We start from the raw sequence: 18,589 nt of genomic DNA, 5'->3' as shown, positions 1-18,589 counted from the left end.
TTCAACGGTCAAATGAATTTGGATTTGGATGATTTTTCGTAGATATAATTTGTGAGAAAAGACTTAACGGATAAACGGTTGGATCCTTAAAATATACTATAAAGTGGATGTCACAATTAAGTGTCAAAAGATGTATAAAAAGTGTGTGTCCACGATCCTAATTCTCTCTCTCTCTATGTGTACTATTTCTCTGTACAATTAAAGCAATCATATTTATGCAACTAGTGGATTACCTTTTTCCCAACAAGATGCCCTTATTATTAGGTCCTTTTGCCTTGTCACTTTCTATTTTAGTCATCAAGAATGCCTTCATTTTAACTTTTATATTGTTTTTATTTTATTTTATTTAAATCAACCTATGCAATCGTCTAGGCGCTACACATTGGTCATCCGTCTGGATTCAGCCCAAGTCGTGACGCAAATTGAGAAAGAGAATAGGTAGACGTTGAAGGGCCTGCGCGGGCACCTAAGAGTGCTAGGCAGCGACTAGGGCACCTAGGCAGGCGCTGGAGGCCCAGTAGGTCCGAGCATGGTTGAGAAAGAAAAGACGCACGGACTCTGTTTTTAATCTGGAGGACGAACATAGCTTTTTTTTTTCCAAGGAAGAAGACAATGCAGAGGGGAACTTTGTCTGCCAATCCCAGTGACAAACCTTTCCTATTTTTAATTGTTGCCAAGGCGCCACCTAACATCCTAAAGGCCTAATAAATATAGTTTCATAGTTTTCGGCAGTACTATTTGTGTTTAATTTTAAATAATAAAAAAATTAAATGATTTTAGACCGCACGATGCACAATGAATGATTAAAACATAAAGATTTCTAAGATTCCCATTTGAATTTGGATGAGATCTAAATCCATAAAAAACAAAGCTCTACATTATTTTATTCAACGGACAATTGTTTTTTTTTTTTTTTTTTATGTTTTGTTTTGTTTTGAAAAAGCAATAGAGAATTAGGAAAATACGATGTAAAACAGTTCTACCCATCTTCGAAGCGTCATGTCATATAATGGCATGTGATAAATGCATGACCCACCACAAGAATAAATAGTCCTCAAAACACGGCACGTGGAAATGATTTAGCTGGTGATCACCAAGATTATATTCTTCTGCAAAATGCGACATGTTTATATTTTTATGGCAAGACAAAATGATATTGCTTCTGTTGTTGGCGTCTAGTGTAAAATGATTAAAAAAGTAAATCCAAAGAATACTTTTTTATAAAATATTTTATTATATTCTTACAATAATTGAGATGACAAAAAATTAATGATCAGCCCTACTTTTGAAATAATCACTTGACATTTCCTTTTATACAAACATGACTACATGAGTTAATTAATAACTAATTTAATTTCATGTTTTCATAACTAATATTTTTGTATATACCCATATATATAAAGTATTTGTTTACTAACTAACCCAAAAATATGATTGTCCCTTGAAAAAAAAAAAAATTCATATTTTATTTGATGAATGATGAATGTATTCGAACTCGTAATATTTTTCCAAATCTCTTCTAACATTTATCAACTCACTTAAAACTCCATCTCTACCATAATAATATTAAATTTTGGAGCATCACCTTAAGAAGTATATTTACTTCTTCAGCAATAAATAGTGTGTTCTCATGTGACCAGTACGTTATATTCATACAATGTGCAATATAGTCAGTAGTGAATAGCTATATCCCCCGTCCCAGCTTGATAAATCAAGGATAAATGATCATAGGTTTTTCAGCCTTCACCAGTAAACCGTGTTTAATGATTACGTAAAGCCACGAAGGGTCATCCGTGGCAATGAAAACCATGGGCTATTGCCTTTTCATTTTATTTCACAGTGGAAGCTGCTATAAGAAGCCCTTCGAATTGTCGGGCTCCAACCCATTAAACAGTGGACGCACACTTCAATCTTTTCACAAGTATTCAATCTTTTCATGGATACTTGTGAAAGCTTTTGTGAATTGTGACCATGAATATGCATGCGGTTGCTCGAACTATCCACGTAGAGATGCGATTTCATATTTGTTAGATTGGGCAAACTTCCACAGTTTTTGAGTCTTTCAGTTGGATGATCTTTCGGGTCCTAGAGTCAAAAGTTATTGATTGAGCTGCGAAAAGATACCTTTGTTTCTGAAAATTTTAAAACTCTAAAGGCAATTTTGATTAATTAAGTGAAAAGGCAAAAGGACCTGCTTGTACGAGGACACGTCTGGATTTTTTATCAATCAACAAACAACATTTTATTATTACATTTTTACAATCAAAAGTTGTCATCATTCGATGAGGTTCCTGTTTTGATTATTGAATTATCACATTCGTTTATAGTTTCTAGATAACTAGTAATACCTTATGTGCTTTTGGAATATTATTATTGGACATTACTCTTTGAGCAGCAAGAGTTTCTTGCATTTTAGGTTTTTTTTTTCATGTGTCCATTTTATGTGCGGTAGTTGTTGATTTTTGCGCTACGGGTTCGAATCATACAAATGTATAAATAAAGATTAAATTGCAGTGTTTGTATGACATTTAAATTAGTCTGGAATTGTAGTTTAGAACTAATGTTTCTAATGGTGTATGAAACTTAAATATCGCATATATTTTTTTCATCCACTGTATAAAAAATGAAAAATACATGTGTTAATCACTTATACAATAAATCCAAACGAGAACAAGAAAATTTCATAATTTGAATAAAAAATTATGGGAGAGTAAAAAAATTTAAGGGAGTTTTAACAAAAAGTTTCCGGTAGTATTCACTTTTAACAAAAAATACATTTTTACCCTAAAAAATCACTCATGCTATTATTCACTTATAACATTTTTTTGTCAATTTGATTAAAACTTAAAGTTTTCAAGCCTTTTTCATTAGTTTTCTTAAAATTAAAATGTCATTTTTAACGGAAAAAACATTTTTACTCTAAAAAGTCACTACTGGTACTATTCACTTACAACACCTTTTTGTCCTTTTGATTAAAACTTAAAGTTTTCAAACCATTTTCATTAGTTTTTCTAAAATTTAATAGCTTAGCATAAGCAAAAACTGACACACCCCTACCTGGAATGTCCACGTGTCCATCCGAATCGTGGTGTGCTGGCCGACACCCAGAGGTGACGAAGCCATAAAATAAGGTTAATGTGTAAAATTGAGGATAAATTTAAACTTTAAATAAATAAGTCAGAGTGCACAACATGTTTGGGTGATAACCCCTATTACAAAACGTGAAGTTTAGAGCATAGTGCAGAAAGATAAAAGTTGTCTCATCATCAAAACTCAAATAGTTGTCATAAAATCACAGTTATGAAAATCATCAAATTTCACTTCTATGAAAATCACTGCTCATGATCTATGTAGGCACACAATTCATACAAAAAGTAGTTGCATGAACAGGCTAGGTGTAAGATCCCACATCGTCCAGGGGTGGGGATCCTGTAAGCCTTATATGTATATGCCCACCTTTTCCTAGTATGAGACCTTTTTGGAGTTCACTAGCTTCGGGTTCCGTAGGAACTCCAAAGTTAAGCGAGTTCACATGAGAGCAATTGCAGGATGGGTGATCCACTGAGAAGTTCTCATGTGAGTTCCCAGAAACAAAACCGTGAGGGCGTGGTCAGGGCCTAAAGTGGACAATATCGTGCTACGGTGTAGTCGAGCCCGGGTCGGGATGTGACAATTTGGTATCAGAGCCACTATGTCGTGTGGTGCAAGTGTGCCAATGAGGACGTCGGGCCCTTAAGGGGGGTGGATTGTAAAATCTCACATAGCCCAGAGGTGGGGATCATGTAAGCCTTATATGTATATGACCACCTATTCCTAGCACGAGGCTTTTTGGGAGCTCACTGGCTTCGGGTTCTGTAAGAACTTCGAAGTTAAGTGAGTTCGTATGTGAGCAATCCCATGATGGGTGACCCACTGGAAAGTTCTCGTGTGAGTTCCTAGAAACAAAACCGTGAGGGCGTGGTCGGGGCCCAAAGCGAACAATATTGTGCTACGGTGAAGTCGAGCCTGGGATGTGGTGGGGGCTCGGGTCAGGATGTGACACTAAGTGTAGGTTTTACGTTCTAGTACTAAATCACGTAAAGTTGGCATTGCGCGCATCACATACGAGTCCAAACAACAAACCTAGGGACAAGCTGACACCTAACTCTGGATCCAAAGTGAATGTAAATGGTGCATGTGAACATACATGTGAAGCTAGTCCTTGGCCCAAGACAGTACAACTAACTAATAAACATCATGCAAACATGTAACAAAAACACAAAATATAAATTATAAATATAATATAGGGAACTTTAACGAAAAGTTCCCGGTACTGTTCACTTTAACGAAAAACTAAATTTTTACACTAAAAAAGGAAAACTAATGAAAATGACTTGAAAACTTTGAGTTTTAACGAAAATGACAAAATAAAGGGTAAAATGAATAGACCATGATTGACCCTTTAGTGTAAAAATGTGATTTTTCGTTAAAGTGAACAATACCGGGATCTTTTCGTTAAAGTTCCCTGTAATAAAAGGATAACTGGAATTGCTCCAGGGGTCTCTCACCCGTCCTTGACCTCTTACTACGAATTTTGGCATCTATCCCATCTTAGGGCTAGAATTTTAATCTTTGGAAGGCAAAGCTTTTCTATTCAACTCTTCATTGTTTGTTAATCTTCACCCGAAGATAGATTTTCTACCCTTGTTTGTTGAATGGTTGGAGATTCATCTTCATCCATATATGTAGCTGAGGATGCAGTTCCGAACACCGGTGTAAGAGCTCTATGTGGTGGATCTTCAAATAACACCCACCCTTTACAAATTTCCCAACAACTGTGAAACTGAAAGGGTTTCGAGCTACTCTCCATATACAATTCCTCTGCTTGGCGTACCTAGAAAACAATTAAAGGAAATTAATTTATGAAATTAAATGTAATATAATTAAATATTTAATATAAATTGTGAAAACACTTACTTCGTCGTAGTAATTAGTGCCGCTTTCATGTCTACTTGCAGCTGCTAACATTGCTTAATGCCATTTGTTCAAACTTGGCTGAAGATGTTTCTTCCATCTTGAAGAACAACTCTCGTGGTTTCGAATATTCACTGGAGTGGTGCCTTCATAGAACTTTAAGTATTTTTTGGACACACGAGTCCAAACACCATCATTTGTTTTACAATTCCCCCTCACACTATCTTCCGACACCCATCTATAAACCTTGCAAAGAGCTTCATCTTCTTTTCGGGTCCAAGCCCTACCTTTCATTGCAGATGAGGCCATTTGAAAATTATTGAAACAATTGAAGGATAGATTTTTGAAAGAGGAAAGAAAATATGAGAATTGAAATGGTGTAGGAATGGTGAAAATTTTGTGAGCAATGGTGAATGAATGGTTTAGGTATTTATAAGAAAAAAATTAGAATTTTGAGAATTAAAAAAAAAAAAAAAAGGGCCACCAGCTAGCAACGGCTAGCTGACGTCAACTAGCTGTTGGATTCAAATTTTTTTTCAAGCATTCTTGTCGGTTATAACCGACATAATTAATGTTTTTTCTGGCAGCCAGCCCTCCAGCCTTTTGGTCCTTTTAGATTATGTGGGGCCCTCTCAGATTCCACGAGCCCTTTGGCCTAGCCCTCGGTTAGAGACGATTTTCGGGCTATTTTCGGCCCCTTGGCCCTCTTGACCCTTCGGTTAGAGATGGCCAAGCCTAAAACCTAATGACTGCATGAAGGTAAACTTATTATAGTAAAGAAATCCTAATCCAAAATAGAATGGGACACTATCTAATTCTAATCAAACTGGAAAGAATTATAGAGCTTGTTGGAAGTGCTTTTAAAATGGCTAAAAATGTTTTTGGTGAAAATGATTTTGGAACTAATGCTTAGTAAAAATGCAAGTAAATTCTAAAAAAAACACTTTAAAATGATTTTGAAATCCAAAAATATTTTATCTAAAAACACTTTTAATGATTTTAAAAGTACTTTGAAATTAACCTTTAATCCTTATAAAGTAGGCAATCATAAAACTAACCCCCTAGATATTAAAATACTAAGGACTAAAGACTAAAAAGGCTAAAATACAATTGAATTTAGGAAGTCACCGCTTTTGTTCCACGTGACTTAAGCTATTACTAATTTACTATCACCAATAATTGATGAAGGATAATATCAAAATAGAAAGGCATAGAGTCAGCTAATCTGGAACCTCTCTTTTTCATGTAAATTTCCTCATAGACGAAGAAAAACGTGCCATATATTTTTTATTCATGTGTTTCAAAAGTGGATGGCCTCTTTAGTAAGGTGGTGAACTTAAAGAAATTTGAGGTTGTATTGTAAAATTAATTAGTAAATAGAGAGAAGTTCAATTCTTTATAAGTTCTTGTATGATTTGATTTCTCATCGATGTGAGATTTTGTCCTTATATTCTTACACTATTCTCGCGCGTGGTAAATTTTAAAACCTAATACACAGACAATACAAATTGGATGACGTGGAACATGTGTGTTCATTGGATTTCACGCGTGGGGTAATATAGAGAGTAGTCTAACTCTTCATAAGCCCTTGCATGATTTAGTCGATTATTGATGTGGTACTTTGTCCTCACATTCTTACACGCTTCCTCATGTGTGACGAATATTCAGGTCTAATATATGAACAATACAAATTGGATGACATAGAGCATGTGTGGCCATCAGACTTCATACATGGACTAACTTGCTCTAATACGATGAAAACAATTGATGTTTCATTATAAAATTAATTGACAATATAAAAAATAGTCTAAATTTTTATAAACTCTTGCATAATTTAGTCTCTCTCTACGTGAAACTTTTTCATCGCATCCTCACAAATCTTGCTCATAATTAATTTGATAGTTACGGTCCTGACGAACGGTGGCTTTTGGTAGGGGTGGGTTCTTCGTTGTTCCTTCACAGGGTGCATCAGGTTCTGTTTCCATGCGCATAATAAGTTACTGCCATGACAAACATGCAATTTTTCAACTTCCACTATAAGAAAAAGGGATGTGTGATCCTATTTTACTTCTTACATACTTCTTGATAATTTTTATCCGTTGATCTTAATCAATTCATTCGATCCGAAAACTGAAAATTAAAAAGATGTGTGAGAAGTAAAATAGGGTGTGGATATCACACCACCAAAAAAAATGGGCTAAGAACACAATTGATATGTGCCCCTTGCATTTTCATTGAGCATAGAGACATATTTGTGCTTTTTAAGTTCCATTGAGCACCAAAATATCTCAAATGTGCCCTTTAACAAATAAACATATTAATTTGTGTCATGTAATTGTGCCTACAAAAATTCGAAATGTCCTTTTAAATGTTAGAGAGAGAATCTTTTTTTTATTAATTTACACACACACAATAAAAGTATTTGTGCGCTCTAATTGAATATATTTACTTTCTCCCTGTTCCTAACTCCTTCGCACTCTTAATTATTTAAAACTAAGCCAAGAAAATAAAAATAATAAAAAAATCAACAATCATCATTGCACCAGAGTTTTATGTGGGTATTTTACTAATATTTTGATGGGTTTTTGGTGTCCCGTGGGACCCCCCACGTGGGTCTCCACGCTTCCCGTGCGACCCCGCGTCACTCTATTCAGCAGGACTGGAAAACAAGGCCCACATTAACGGCTATGAGGGAAGGGTAAGGGTGCGGGTGACGGGGTGGCAGATTGTCTGCCCCTGTTTGGATGCGTTTCTCATCTTCTTTTATTTGTACAATTATGGTTAAATTATGTTAATATTATTAATATTTTTTATTTATATTTTTTTTATCTTATTATTTTTATTAAAAATTAATATAAAATATTAACATGATTTAACTGTAACTGCATAAAATAAAAAAGAATAAGAAGAGCATCCAAACAGGATGGTAGAGAATCTACCTCCGGATGACGTGCTTGTCAACAATAGCTATGGAATCTGAAAGATCAGGAAAGATTAGAGAGAGAAAGAGAGAAAGCTCAGAAAGAGAGGGAGTGCTGTAATTGATCTTTATTCCTTCAGTTATTGTTTCATTACAAGAGATATTTTTCATTATAAATACATGTCAACCTATCTATCTCAACTCATATAATCCAGTGACACATGTCATAATCTTGACCACTAACCCTTGACCACTAATATACTTTAACATTCCCCCTCAATCTTATGGCTTAGGTAAACCAAGCATAAGATTGGAACAATGAGTGGTAAACAATGGGGAACATAAGCCTTTGGTGAAAATATCAGCAAATTGAGCTTGGGAAGCAACAAATTGCAGAGATATAACACCTTGTTGAACCCTTTCCCGCACAAAATGACAATCCACCTCGATGTGTTTGGCTTTAGAATGCAAAACCGGATTTGTAGCCAAAGCCATAGCAGAGACATTGTCACAATGTAAACTGGGAAGAGAGGAAATGTCACAATGTAAACTGGGAGGAGAGGAAATGTCAAGATGAAGATCCTTCAAAAGTTGTTGAAGCCAAACAACTTCGGCAGTGGTAATGGCCATAGCCCTGTATTCAGCCTCTGTCGATGACCGGCTAACAGTATGTTGTTTCTTAGAGCTCCAAGAAATGGGATTGGAGCCTAAAAAAACAACAAAACCTGTAGTAAACCGCCTATCGTTGGGATCACCAGCCCAATCAGCATCTGTGTAAGCTCGTAAGCACAGAGAACCAGGTTGAAAAAAGACGCCCCAGCCGATAGTACTACGGAGATATTGAAGAATCCGCTTGACAGCAACATAATGAGAGTCCAGAGGAGAATGCATAAATTGGCACACTTGATTCACAGAATAGACAATATCAGGCCGTGTAAATGTTAAGTATTGAAGAACGCCGACAATGCTCCTGTAATGTGTGGGATCGGAATAACTAGGACTGCCATGAGTGAGAAGTTTCTGATTAGGATGACAGGGTGTGAGACATGGTTTACACTCAAGCATATTCGTCCGTTGCAACAGATCATGAACATATTTAGATTGATGCACAAATAAGCCCGAAGGGTGATAGTCAATTTGCAAGCCAAGAAAATAGTGAAGAATCCCCAAATCCTTCATGTCAAACTCTGTGGTTAACTGAGAGATAACAGACTGAACACAAGCATCACTATCACCAGTAAGTATGATGTCGTCCACATATAACAATAACACAACCATGTTGGTACCATTATGGTGAACAAACATGGAAGGATCGGCATAAGAAGACTTAAACCCCAATGAAAGTAAGAAGGTGGTGAACCTGTCATTCCAAGCTCGGGGAGCTTGTTTGAGTCCATAAAGTGACCTTTGTAATTTGCAAACATAGTCAGGATGATCCTAGTTAACAAAACCCTGTGGCTGGGACATATACACCTCCTCCTCAAGAAAGCCATGTAAAAAGACATTCTTGACATCAAGTTGTTTCAGTTTCCATCCCTGAGTGGCGGCGAGAGAGAGAATAAGGCGCACAGTAGTAGGCTTCACCACCGGACTGAATGTTTCGTAATAATCCAACCCAGCTTCTTGAGAAAAACCCTTGGCCACCAAACGAGCCTTATATCGAGCAACTGACCCATCAGGATGTCGTTTGACTTTGTATATCCATTTACAACCCACCAAATTTTTATTGGATGGCAATGGAACAAGGTGCCAGGTATGTTGCTGTAGTAATGCATCCATTTCCTCCTGCATAGCAAGCTGCCACTGTGGAGACTTAGAAGTTGCAGAGTAAGACGTCGGTTCTTTAACAGAATCAAGATGAATTGTAGTATGATACACCTTCTTCTTCTTAGAAATCCCCGATTTAGACCGTGTCTGCATATGATGGAAATTCTGAGAATTCAAGGGAACAAGTTGTAATTCCGGAGCTTGAGAAGTAGTAGTAAAAAGAAGCACCAATATATTCCCCACCCCTATCACTCTGAAGAATTTTAATATGAGCATCAAAAGAATTCAATACAAAGGAATGAAATTGCACAAAAAGACCAAAGACAGCAGCTTTATTGATGATTGGAAAAATCCATGTATACCTAGTACATTCGTCTATGAAAGAGACATAGTATCTATACCCCTCAATGGACATACAAGGTGCAGGTCCCCATACATCGGAATGTATAACTGCAAAAGGAACTACAGATTTGGAAGCATGAGAAGGAAAAGGAAGTTTTGTAAACTTTCCTTCCAAACAGGGAGTACAAGACTGAGGTGGTGTAGTACAATGGAAAGGAATGGCAGACTTACTAAGAGCTAGCTTAACTATGTGATTAGTAGGATGACCCATGCGACAGTGCCACAATGAAGAAGACACCTTTTGACCAAGAAATGCTGCTGGTAAGACCTTTGATTTTGGAAGCACAGGAAGAGGATAAACGGCATGATTACTCAGTCCTTGGAACAATATTCTCTCAGTGATCTTATCCTGTATACAGAGAGAAAACTCATCAATGATACATCGACAATTATTATCTTTGCATAATTGATGCATAGACAATAAATGTTGAGACAAACGAGGAACATGCAATACAGATTGAAGTTTAAAAATATGAGACTTGGTTGGAAAGTTAGAATTGCCAATATGAGCAATAAGCAAACCTTCACCACTAGCACCAGTGACAGTATCCGTATGAGGATAAGGAGAGGCCATCTGAAGATTAGAAATATCAGAGGTCAAGTGATGAGTAGCACCGGAGTCAAGAAGCCAAAACTCTTGTTGAGGTGCAGATGGAGTGGGAGTGGCTTGAGCTGTCATAGCCACAGGAGAAGAAGAAGAATCACTCATGCCAGAGGACTGACCACTGAAATGCATGCCAGATGACTGACCAGGGAAATTCATAGACTGGTGTGAGGCCGAAGGCTGTTGAGAATGGAACTGTGGAAATGGTGATTGATAATACTGCTGAGATGACTGATATCCTGGAGCTGAAGAATTATTTCTGTCAAAGCAGGTTGCAGCCGTATGCCCCACTCTATGGCAAATCTGACAACCATGTTGAAAACAATTGATAGCAGAGTGACCCTTTTTATCACATATTTGGCATTTCTGCAATGGTTGATAACTCTGTGGAGAGAGCATTTGTTGTTGTGGTCCTGATACTGAATGGAAAGGAGGCTGAGGTGAATACTGATTTCCACCAAATGACAACTGTTGTGGAAACTGGCCTTGATTACCCTGATAAAACTTCTTGCCTTTGCCTTTGTGTTTGAAATTATTCCCTCTGAAATTATTGTATGTACCGGAACCACTTTGGGAGACAAAAGCCAAGGGTCCAGGAAAAGAAAGTTGTTGAAACTGAGGATAGGGTAATTGTTGCTGTGAAAAAGGTTGTGAGAAAGGAATAGGGAAAAACTGAGGAGGTTGTTGAAGAGGCACATAGGAATATGGTGACTGAGAGCCAACATAGCTGCTAGATGAACCATCCTTAGTACCAGAGATACCTCCAGTGTCATACGCAGATGAAGACTTATGAGCCAACATAGCAGACATAAGAGGAACTTGCTTAGTGACTTCATTCAACGTATCTTCTTCAGCTTTCAATTGAGACCGCAGTTCTTTTAGAGAGACCAATGTTTCTCGTCCACGAATGACAGACTTAATAGTGTTATACTCAGGAGGTAACCCCCGCAATGCAACAATAGCAATGTCCTCATCAGAAATAACAACCCCAACAACAACTAAATGATCCCTAGCATCTTTAATCCTCTGAAGATATGCATCAATGGATTCAGGACCTTTCCTAATATTCTGAAGATCAATCTTCATTTGAACAATACTCGTCCGAGTCATATTTGCAAATCTTTCTCGAAGACTAGTCCACATTTCCTTAGAACTCTTACACCCAATAACACATGATAAAGCAGCAGTTGACAGGGTAGCAGTAATAAGCGTCATTAAAGCCTTATCATGTATCTTCCAAACATCATAAGCATCAGAATTCAACTCAGTCTTATCAGGACATACAACAGATCCATCAAGAAAACCAAAAATGCCATTTCCATCCAGCAATAACTCCATTTGAAAATTCCAAGTCACATAGTTAGAATCATCAAGTTTGACAGTGACAGTATTACCCACAGTGGGAATGAGAGACGAAATTGGGGATTGAGTAAGAGCCAATTGAGCAGTTGTAACCATTGTTTAACCAGAAAACACCACAAAGCAAGTAACGCAAATATACAAAATGCACACTCAGAAGCAATCCACAAATGACGCTACAATCGCAGAAACCAAAATTCCACAATCTAGGGTTTCAGACAATACGGGATCAAGATTATCAAGATCGCAAAAACACTTCAGTAGATAAGAGAAGAAACAAGATCACCTTCCTGAAGCTCAAAGATGAAAGAATGCAGCCGCCGAAACACCAGCGATGAATCGAAGAACTCCAAAAGATAGAGTTCGCGACGCAACCGACAATCAATCGCACCAGGAACCTTCAACAACCGACACCAACGACGAGCAGTAACGCCAATCAACGACAAACGACGAACGACGAGAACAACAAAACAATGCGGAAGCAGAGGATCGTCAATCAATGGTGTTACCCTTGATCGGCGATGATACCATGTCAACAATAGCTATGGAATCTGAAAGATCAGGAAAGATTAGAGAGAGAAAGAGAGAAAGCTCAGAAAGAGAGGGAGTGCTGTAACTGATCTTTATTCCTTCAGTTATTGTTTCATTACAAGTGATATTTTTCATTATAAATACATGTCAACCTATCTATCTCAACTCATATAATCCAGTGACACATGTCATAATCTTGACCACTAACCCTTGACCACTAATATACTCTAACAGTGCTCAGCTTCGAGGTAACGACGAGCATCTTGGGGTCGTCTTGTGCTCTCTCCACGTGTTTCCTTGCTGGACACCCTCTCAGTGTACTGGACCCGTAATACCCTCTGCAAACAAATAAATACAATTAAAATTAATTTATGAGCTTCATGGAAAAAGGAGATTCAGATCTGCGTTTGATCCTGAAAAAAATCAAGCCGATGTGCGGTTGAGATTTTTAACGGAGAAGAATAATACCTCGGGTAAGGTGAGCCCTTCATCGGCTTTTGACCATTCTTTCTCCTTGCATCGTATTAGTGTATGTACAGGAGGTAGATTGTCTGTCCTCTTCTTTGATATTTTTTTCTTTCCCTTATATTTTATGAGATCACGATTACGTTAATATTTTTTATTAAATTTTTTTTTATATATAATAAGAATATAAAATATATTATATGATTTAAACGTAATCGGACAAATACATTCAAACAGTAGAACAGACAATCTGTCTTCTTAGGATAGGTTAAACAAAAGTAAAAGGATGCTTGATGGACAATGACATTATTATATAAAATCCGGGATATATATTTTATAAATAGGGTACGAAAACTGTTGACTTTATTAACAATGAAAATCTCTTTTCTTTAATTGAGAGATCTCGCATATTGATACACTTTTGTTGTGTGATTATTAATGTATTAGCTGATCAATTGATGCATGTGGTCCTTCGTTACAATCAATGATGCTTGCTTATATTAATATTAGGATAATACTACTTGATTTATTATATTACTATTTTGATTTCACAAGGTGATTTATTATCCAAGCGTTAGAGGCAGGACATAGTACCTTAGAGTTTAGAGTTGTTTAATTTAATTTGAATATGAGGTGACAATAATTCACTCATGCACTAACATATGATTTTATGATGATAAATCCTAATTAGCAAAAGGAATCAAGACCGTCGATTTAATCCATATGTACCCCTTCTACTTGCTCTTTTGTTTGTTGTCTATTTCTCTCTCCCTTTATTTGAACGGAATTTTCCAGTTCCCGCAAAATGATATTATCATTTTACTCCAATTATAGAATGTGTATCTGTTTAATATTTGGTTGTATCCAGAACCCTGTCACGTTGTCCATCCATAGTAATGGCGGACGCAGACCCTCTTGGAATTCCAAAAAGAGCACACGCAATGGAGAAATTTTTAGTTATGACGGGAACACGGATGATACACCACATATTTTTATGCAAGTGATGGAAAATTTTAATTTTTAAGTTATTAACATTTTAACACACATAACCCACCATTTATATAAGAACACGTGATATACCATCTCACGTAACGGTGACACTAAAAAATCTCTTCATGCAATGCCATTTTTTTTCAATTTAAGTGAGACATTTTGTTGAGCACTTGGCCAGTTACCCATACATTTATTGTGTACTTGGGCTTCATCCCCAACCTTTCTGTTATTTTAATTGTATTTTTAAGATCAATATTTTTACGGTGAACAAATAAATAAATTGTATAGGTATAGGGTTGGCAGGTCAAATTTATTAGATGTATAGAAGGAAGAAATTTTTCTTTGTGATCTGCCATAATTAACTCTACAACTAAATATTTTTATGCTATGCATATCCGCCTCCTAAAGGTTTTGAAAGAGAAACGAGGGATAAAATTAATCGTGGTAGTGGTGTGTTGATTATTATTCGTTGTAGTATAATTTAACGTTCTTTTGAGCGACATGAGGTGAATATAATTTAAGTAGACTTTTGATTCTTGTTCAGACTAATTGTTTTAGACCAAAACTTGAGGAGGCACGTGCCCACTTTGATCCTTGCCAAGATTTGCCCCTGATCACTGGCCGGGCTGCTTCAGAATCCGATCGATGGCCAAATAAAAAAACAAGTAGATAAGCCATCTGAAAAAATAATTGTAAGTACATAAATAAATAAACACACACACACACACACAAGTAACTCCAAATCCTTCATATATTTCGGATCAAAGCTCACCAAACCTCCCACAAGCATACCTCACCAAACGTCACTCACCCCTGGCATTAACCAAAGCAACGAAGATAAAACAACAAGGTTAGGAGAGAAAGGATCACATCACTAATCACGCTCTTGTTAAGATGTAGGGTATACTTCTTAAAATAATAATACTGACGTTTGAACCACCGACACTACAAGTGCAACTTTTTTTACCTTTTAAAGTGAGGGTGATGCTCTCTTATTTTCTAAAGTAGAAGTGAAGCTCGATCTTATTGATTACTTAAATTAATTTAAATTTCAAAATTTGTATCTTAAATTAATTTAATTAAACTAATTTAACGGTAACAAAGAGCGAACATCACCCCATTTTAGGAGTCGAACAAAGACGCACTCTTGTTCAAACTAGCAGCCAAGCTGGGATCCATAACTCTTTAAACATATGGTTTGTAAACGTGACAGTGACAGATAAACATTGTTTCTCCAGTACAAAATTGCCACCTCCCGCAAAAGATATGATCGAATCAATATCCAATTATTGATGTGAAGTTCCAATATTTGTTTATTTTTTATTTTTTAAAAAAGTAAAAACTCGTGCTAAATTATGGTTATTCATTCTTTTTGGTAGCCAGAAAGACTTACAGAAGCATTTTAACTTTCTTATGTTTACAAGTCTGGCTTCCACACTAGCAGCGGATTTCGAACTAGAGATCTCCAGTTTTTAATTTTAAAAAAAATCTCATAATTCGCTATTTACAACTAAATTACCAACTCGTGATTAAGTTCTAATATATTTAATTCAAAAATGTGATAAAAAAAAAAAGAGGTAATATTTTTTTCTTGGTCGAAAGAAAATATAACATTATAATATTTAATTGTTAAACGTGTTTTTCCATGAGTGGTGATGGAGTAGGTGCGCTGCATATTCTAGGTTTTGGAGATAAAAGAACAGTGCACTCATGCATGTTCACTACCTTTTTTCTTACTTTTGTGACAGAAGTCTTTTTCTTTTTTAACTTTTGAAATTAAATAATGAATTAAATTTACACGTAAAATTTTGTAAATTAAATAACATATAAGTTGATAATGAGTTATTACTTAAGCTACGTGTTCATTTCTATTAGTAACAAATCATTTAGTTTACAAATTTTATCTATAAATTTAATCTCTTTAGTGTTAGCCTTTGAAATTCTTGAAAGACTAAATTTGTAAACACTTTTTATAAATTAATAATTAAATTATTATTTAAATATTGATAAACATGTCTATTTATTATTGATAACATATCATTTAATTTATAAATTTAATCAACAAATTTAATATCTCTACATTAATCCAACATTAATTTTGCATACACACATTTTTAGTGTGCGGTCGCGCCTGTTTCCACTATAAAAACATCGCAATCCCCTTTCCTTCTTAATTGCAGAGTGGAAAGGAAAACCAATTCAGCCATGGCTTCATCTCCCTTACCACCAACTTCTACAATGGCCGCCCTGCACTCTACCACAACTACCCTCTTCCGCTCTCCTTTATTCCCAAACAAATCCCAGACTCCACTGCAAGGAAAACCCAAACAATGCCTTGCGGGCAGAGTGCGCTGCAAAGCAACAAAAGGTGACAATGATAACCCAGACCAGGGCCTAGCAAGACTCGACAGGAGGAACATGCTGATAGGTTTAGGCGCCGGGGGTCTCTACGGTGCGGCAGGAAACCCATTTGCTTTTGCCGCACCAGTATCCGCTCCAGACCTGACCACTTGTGGCCCTGCCGACAAGCCAGACGGGTCCACCATCGATTGTTGCCCACCTAGCACCACGACCATCATCGACTTCGAACTCCCCGACTCAGGCCCACTCCGCACTAGGCCCGCTGCCCAGGACGTTGCAAACGACCCTGCATACTTGGCCAAATACAAAAAGGCTGTCGAGCTGATGCGGGCACTTCCAGACGATGACCCGCGCAGTCACGCCCAACAGGCCATGGTACACTGCTCCTACTGCGACGGTGCATACCCACAAGTCGGATATTCGGATTTGGAAATCCAAGTTCACTACTGTTGGCTCTTCTTCCCGTTCCATCGTTGGTACCTCTACTTCTACGAGAAAATCTTGGGCGAGCTCATTGGGGACCCAACCTTCGCCCTCCCCTTCTGGAACTGGGACGCGCCAGCTGGCATGTACATTCCTGAGATTTTCACCGATACGTCGTCATCCCTCTACGACCAGTACAGAAATGCAGCGCATCAGCCCCCGAAGCTCCTGGACTTGAATTACAGCGGGACCGACGATGACGTCGACGACGCGACACGAATCACAGAGAACTTAACAACGATGTATCAGCAGATGGTGTCGAAGGCCACTTCTCACAGACTCTTCTACGGAGAGCCCTACAGCGCAGGGGACGACCCAAGCCCTGGCGCCGGAAACATTGAGAGCATTCCCCATAACAATATTCACTTTTGGACTGGCGACCCAACCCAGACAAACGGGGAGGACATGGGGGCCTTTTACTCTTCGGGGAGGGATCCGATGTTTTACTCCCACCATTCCAACGTGGACCGCATGTGGTCTATATATAAAGATAAGTTGGGCGGTACGTACATAGAAAAGACCGACTGGCTGGACACGGAGTTCTTGTTCTACGACGAGAAAAAGAATCTCGTGCGCGTCAAGGTTCGGGACTCGCTCGACACGAAAAAACTCGGGTACGTGTACGACGAGAATGTCTCGATCCCGTGGTTGGAGTATAAGCCGACGGCTCGTAAGTCGACGAATAAGAGAAAGGCCACGGTTTCATCTTCTGATCTTACTGCAACGTTCCCTGCTACACTGTCGGATACAATCAGCGTCGAGGTGACGAGGCCGTCTGCAACGAAGCGGACAGCTGCCCAAAAGAAGGCGCAGGACGAGGTGCTGGTGATTACGGGGATTGAGTTTGCCGGGAATGAGACTGTGAAGTTCGACGTGTATGTGAACGATGACGCGGACTCGCTGGCCGGGAAAGACAAGTCGGAGTTTGCTGGGAGTTTTGTTCACGTGCCGCATAAGCATAAGAAAAATATTAAGACGAACCTGCGGCTGAGCATTACGAGCTTGTTGGAGGAGTTGGATGCGGAGACAGACAGCACTTTGGTGGTGACTTTGGTGCCGAAAGTTGGGAAGGGGCCCATCACCATCGGAGGGTTTAGCATTGAGCTCATTAATACTACCTGAGTGTTAATTAATGTTATTGTTGGTTCTTGTTGTTGTTGTTGTTGGGTTGGTTTAATCATGTTTTTTTAGCTAATTAATCCTGAACGTACGTAATGTGCTCATCTACTGCTTACGTGGCAGATGATGGTTGGTGTTCCTCGTGAATAAAAGCACTATTGTGTTTCGGTGTGTTTATTTATTGAATAAAGAATTGATGGTGGAGTTTAATCATAATTTTCCAGAATTAATGATGGTATACTACTTTACTATTATTGTTGTTTGTGATAATGAGGACTGACAATGGAGTCATAATCTTGCGCAAAGAGAAAGATAACAATCATGTAAGCCAAAAAGTGTAGGGGTAAAACAACAATAAAGCTAAATATGTGGTGGCGACTAGCATAAAAAGCTTTATTATTATTATTTTTTTTTTTTTGGAAGAAAGGTAAATTTTAAAGAAAACTAATGAAAAGAACTTGAAAACTTTGAGTCTTAATGATAAGGACAAAATAAATAGTAAAGTGAATAGTATCAGAATTGATTTTTTAATGTAAAAATATGATTTTCGATATGAAGAATATTGTGGACTTTTTGTTAAAATTCTAAATTTTATAACAAAAAACACAAACTTACGTAGAAAAGACCCACAT

The 18,589-nt window shown here is 37.5% G+C and overlaps 2 protein-coding genes across 2 annotated transcripts; one reads left to right on the top strand and one right to left on the bottom strand.

Annotated features, from left to right (window-relative positions):
• Nucleotides 1-11,577: 11,577 nt before the first annotated feature.
• On the bottom strand, nt 11,578-12,104 carry LOC148696544 (uncharacterized). Its single transcript, XM_088693220.1, has 2 exons — nt 11,702-12,104; nt 11,578-11,615 (listed from the first exon to the last, which is right to left on the bottom strand). Exons 1-2 carry the CDS (start codon nt 12,102-12,104, stop codon nt 11,578-11,580), a joined length of 441 nt encoding a protein of 146 aa, XP_088549346.1.
• A 3,996-nt stretch (nt 12,105-16,100) lies between these two features.
• On the top strand, nt 16,101-18,173 carry LOC137727073 (polyphenol oxidase latent form, chloroplastic). The gene has a single exon (XM_068466011.2). It carries the CDS (start codon nt 16,200-16,202, stop codon nt 17,958-17,960), a length of 1,761 nt encoding a protein of 586 aa, XP_068322112.2. The 5' UTR covers nt 16,101-16,199; the 3' UTR covers nt 17,961-18,173.
• The last annotated feature ends 416 nt before the right edge of the window (nt 18,174-18,589 follow it).

This window comes from Pyrus communis, chromosome 5, assembly GCF_041283825.1.
Source record: "Pyrus communis isolate YQ-2024b chromosome 5, ASM4128382v1, whole genome shotgun sequence".
NCBI classification, from domain to species: domain Eukaryota; kingdom Viridiplantae; phylum Streptophyta; class Magnoliopsida; order Rosales; family Rosaceae; genus Pyrus; species Pyrus communis.
The sequence above is the reverse complement of the archived record's forward strand: the minus strand, read 5'-3'. Positions and strand labels throughout refer to the sequence as shown.